A 4,190-nucleotide genomic window follows, 5' to 3' on the forward strand; every position below is an offset into this window, starting at 1 on the left:
TAAAGCGCACGAATCGCTTTTCGCCGCGCCAACAGCAACATCTTTCCGAGTTAGCCATTTACTGGCTATGAGCACAAGAAACCATAACGATGGCGAGTTGACTTCAATACCCCTTGTTTGCTGACTTTAAAAAGAAAAATGAAATTAAAGCAAGAATTCAAAGTGTGCACAACCTCAGAGATAAATATTATTTCCATCCCAAACAATGATGTGCGCGTCTGAACAAATTAGTAACAGAATTTGTCCATAGATTTGTGGAGGTACAAAGCATGAGCCAATGAGTTGGTTTTGTATTAAACCCAATTTCCACAACACTGACAGAGAAGAGCTGTCAGGGAAAACGCAGGAGGTCTTTACATTAGCGTGAACATGGAGATGATTGAACTTCAAAGTGATGTTGACTTGAATGCCAGACCTCGAGGTGAGGACAAGTTGGGCATTGCACTTATTTATTATTCCTACATTTGAGAATTTTTTTTTCTGAATTTTGCTTGAATTATTGTGTATTGAAGAGACGATACTAAAAGCAGCCATTTCATGTCCCTGTTGAATCGATTTATTTACATTTTACGTTCAATCCAACATATTGGCATTTGTTACTCGGCTACATTGGTATACTTATTTTTTAATTGCTCAGGGTCAGACTACTTATCTCTATGTGTATGTATGCATTGGTCCTGTCAAAAGTGGCAAGTGTTTTTTTTTCCAGAAGATATTGCAGTGGTAGATCTCAGTTTACATTTTGTGAAAGAAAAAAAAGGGATCTTGGGCCTAAAGAGGTTGGTTACCACTGCTGTAAAGTGAAAATACAGTAAATCTTCCAAATTTGACACACAACAGAGAGGTGTTGTTAACAACCCTGTCAAATTTGAATGATTAAACAAATCACCATGTACATTAGATAAAATGAGGCTTCAAAATCCTATTTTTATTTTATTTATTTAAATCGAGCTGTCTTCTCCGCTCTTCAACGCTGCGGGCATGTCGACTGAGTGCGCTGAAACCATGCCCCCCCCGCTCAGCTGCCAAATACCACTATGACCTGGAAAAATGAATGCTACTTCATCAAATATCTCTTATACCTAAAGAGAACTACTTTAACCTGCAAAAATATATCCTACCAGGTTGTCACAGGGCTTTTCCATGCCACTGGAGGACTCATGCCAGACACCAAAGTGCATCACACTTTTTTAACACGTTTTAGTCATGCCCTCCCCCCCAAAAAAATCTGAAAAATTGAAATGGCGAAAACCTTTTATGCTTCATCTCCAGAATTGAGTATTACACAGTTCAGTATTTGCATGTTTTCAGCAATCATCTTCAAATGTATATAAGGTATTAAGAACAAAATAGCGTTTACAGTGTCTTCAAAGTTTGAAAGCTAAAAAGCTCAACCCAATCCGATAGTACCTGATACATCAGTCTTGTGATCACACTGTGCAAGACAAGATGGGTTTATAGAAGAACATCACAATTTTATTAACAGAAACAATACCAGCAGAGATTCAAACTGTGTGCACATCACAAGCAAAGCAGTCCTCTGAAACTTAGGACATGCATGTCAGTTTTTAAATATTACTAATGCAAAACCTTCAATGCGTTCTGATCAATACGCCCATTTAAATGCAGTTAAAATAAAGACGACTCTCGTCACAATAGCCGTGTCAAGGCTCAATGATATTACTGCAAAATGTTCCCAGAGGAAACCTTGGAACGTGGCTCACACTGTGGTAAAAAACATTCATCATTTATTCCTGCAGTGTTATTTTTACACCGATCCAGCCGTGACATTCTGCTAATTCACTCGGGAGACAGTTTTGTGTGCTCGCAACTCCACACATTCACCTATAGTTGATTAATTCAATGGGGACAATCGCAACGATTAAACATTTCGCTCAAGGCTGTGACATTTGAAGTTGTGAATAAACAATCACAGGAAATAAAATGGATATGAATTGTCAACACATAGAAATATATCTATATAGACACTTATTTTAAAAAAACAACAATCAGGTTAAATTACCAGTAATGTAAAAAAAAAAAAAAAAAAAAAAAAAAAAAAAAATCAAGCCCTACAAAGTGTCGGTATGGAGATCATATGTGCATCAATACGTGTAATCTCCGCTGTTTCCAATGCGAAGAAAGATGTCAATAAAAGCCCAATGCATGCAAAGCAAAGAAGTGGATGTGACCATGTTGTTCAGCAGATGTCTAGCGTGCACATATGTGATATACAAGGTCTCTTATTCTTGGCTTCAGCTGAGGAAACTGACATATAGAAGCTCTGGAGACCGTCCAGTATCTGTTAAGCTCCTTACTCAACTTGGCCAGCGAGAGCCTTTATTCAGATGAGAAGGAGAAGCGGGAGGAAAAGGAAGCATGGCCGCATCACTGGAGGCATGGCTAGGATGCATAATGGGGCCGCACCCCCCCTTTCCCCTCCTCAAACACCACACAGACTGGGGACTCCAGTTTACGCCATCTGTGCGGGGATGGTAACGACACTCGGAGGTGACAGCTTCTCTCAGCAGGAGCAGTTCCCACAGCCCTTCACACTGTTGAGGATCTCCTCCTGCAGTTTCTTCCTCTCCTCCTCCTTCTGGGAGAGTCGCTCAGGCAGCGGCCGGCTGGAGCTGTTGTTGCTGTTCAGGATTCTGCTGTTCTGGGTGTTCCACAGGTCGGCGTACAAGCTGCCCGCCGTGGCGAGGAGCTTTTCATGGTTGCCGCGCTCTTTCACTTTACCCTGTCCCACCAAAACAAAACAAAAACAAAAGAAACCCAAGTTTGCCCAAATCAAAATGGCTGCAAACACGCACATGATATTGAAACGATGGCATAATGAGTACAGCTTCAATAATAATCTCACCATGATCAGCAACACTGACCACACACTCTGCAGAGAGCCAGCCCCCCCCTACTCTGTACAATCCCTCACGCCTCCTGAACAACTGTTGCATTTCTCGCACAAAAACACTGACTCACAAACACACACGCACGCACGGCATGCACGCCTCCCACACAGTCCAACACAAATGAAGGCGCCCCTTTCCCCTCAGCTCCCATGAGCATGCAGAGGTGTCGGTGTTATCTTTAGTGAGCCCAAGATGAGCACGCACGCTTTTTAATGAGCACCCTGGGCGGTCCTCTGCCGGCGACACCTGCAAACTCCATGGCGACATCAGACACAAAACATGCCTCCTCCCCATGACCCTCTAATCCCCGACATCTGACTCTGGAAACACACATGCTCACTGGAAGCAGCACAAAAAGAGCCATTTATTTCATCAGCGCTGGGAGCGTCGATGGAAAATGTCACTTGAGTGGTGATACATTGATGCTCTTTCAAGACCACGAGTGATTCCAAGGACAACCTTTACATAACGCAATATTTTCTCTTCTCACCTGGATATTTTTTTTCTGATCTCCTAGCACCAGAAGGAAAGAGAGATTTTTTTGTTTGTGTGTGCACACTTTTGCACAACATGTTATGAAACATAGAGAGGGACTAAACTCTAGTTGTGAAAACTTTGTTATATTTTATGTGTGTATATCAATTTACTAAATTCTTTAAAGTATTTATTCTAGCTGTTTTCTTATGGAGCCGCCATTTTGGGGCTTTTTACTCTTGCGAGAGTCCATATTTGCAAGAATGTGACGTGTAAGCATCAGTTCCGACTTCTTATACAGCTCTACTTACTAAGAAAATCATGCAGAGTTAGTAAATATGCAGAAATCACAAGCTACATATCATCACTGTCGGGCAGAAACCTAGCATCTCCAAAAGCACTACTTTGGAGGAAAAAAAAAAAAGCCATCTTGCTGGAGTTACCAAACCCCGCATTGTTCAAGTTGGTATTATACTTCATATAGGGCTGAGCATTGTTAAGAACCTCACGATTTGATTTTGATTTTTGAGGTTGCAATTCTCTAATTCAATTGCATTTTTTTGCAGTTGCAATTCAGTTTTATTCGAGATTGATTTAAATGCTACGATATCGATTCAGTAATAAGTAGCAATACACAAGAGTCAATTATGACACTTATTTTTGATGCCATTTAAACCTGTTGTATGTCACATTATTTAAGCAATAAAACATCGGAAAATAAAAATGTGCACATCAATTATTTGTACACATGGAGTCAAAAAGTTTAAAATAAGCAGTTGTGTATAAACACTGAAAAGGTAAAGT

At 40.6% G+C, this 4,190-nt stretch overlaps 1 protein-coding gene across 1 annotated transcript in view; it reads right to left on the reverse strand.

Annotated features, from left to right (window-relative positions):
- Window positions 1-1,236: 1,236 nt before the first annotated feature.
- Window positions 1,237-4,190, reverse strand: part of abcb7 (ATP-binding cassette, sub-family B (MDR/TAP), member 7) — a 45,807-nt gene continuing 42,853 nt past the window's right edge. Inside the window, exon 16 of the mRNA XM_061786893.1 lies at window positions 1,237-2,743. Coding sequence (XP_061642877.1) covers window positions 2,525-2,743 — 219 coding nt within the window. The 3' untranslated portion in view covers window positions 1,237-2,524. The remainder of the gene's footprint in view (window positions 2,744-4,190) is intronic.

Source organism: Phyllopteryx taeniolatus, chromosome 10 (assembly GCF_024500385.1).
Source record: "Phyllopteryx taeniolatus isolate TA_2022b chromosome 10, UOR_Ptae_1.2, whole genome shotgun sequence".
Taxonomy (NCBI): Eukaryota; Metazoa; Chordata; class Actinopteri; order Syngnathiformes; family Syngnathidae; genus Phyllopteryx; species Phyllopteryx taeniolatus.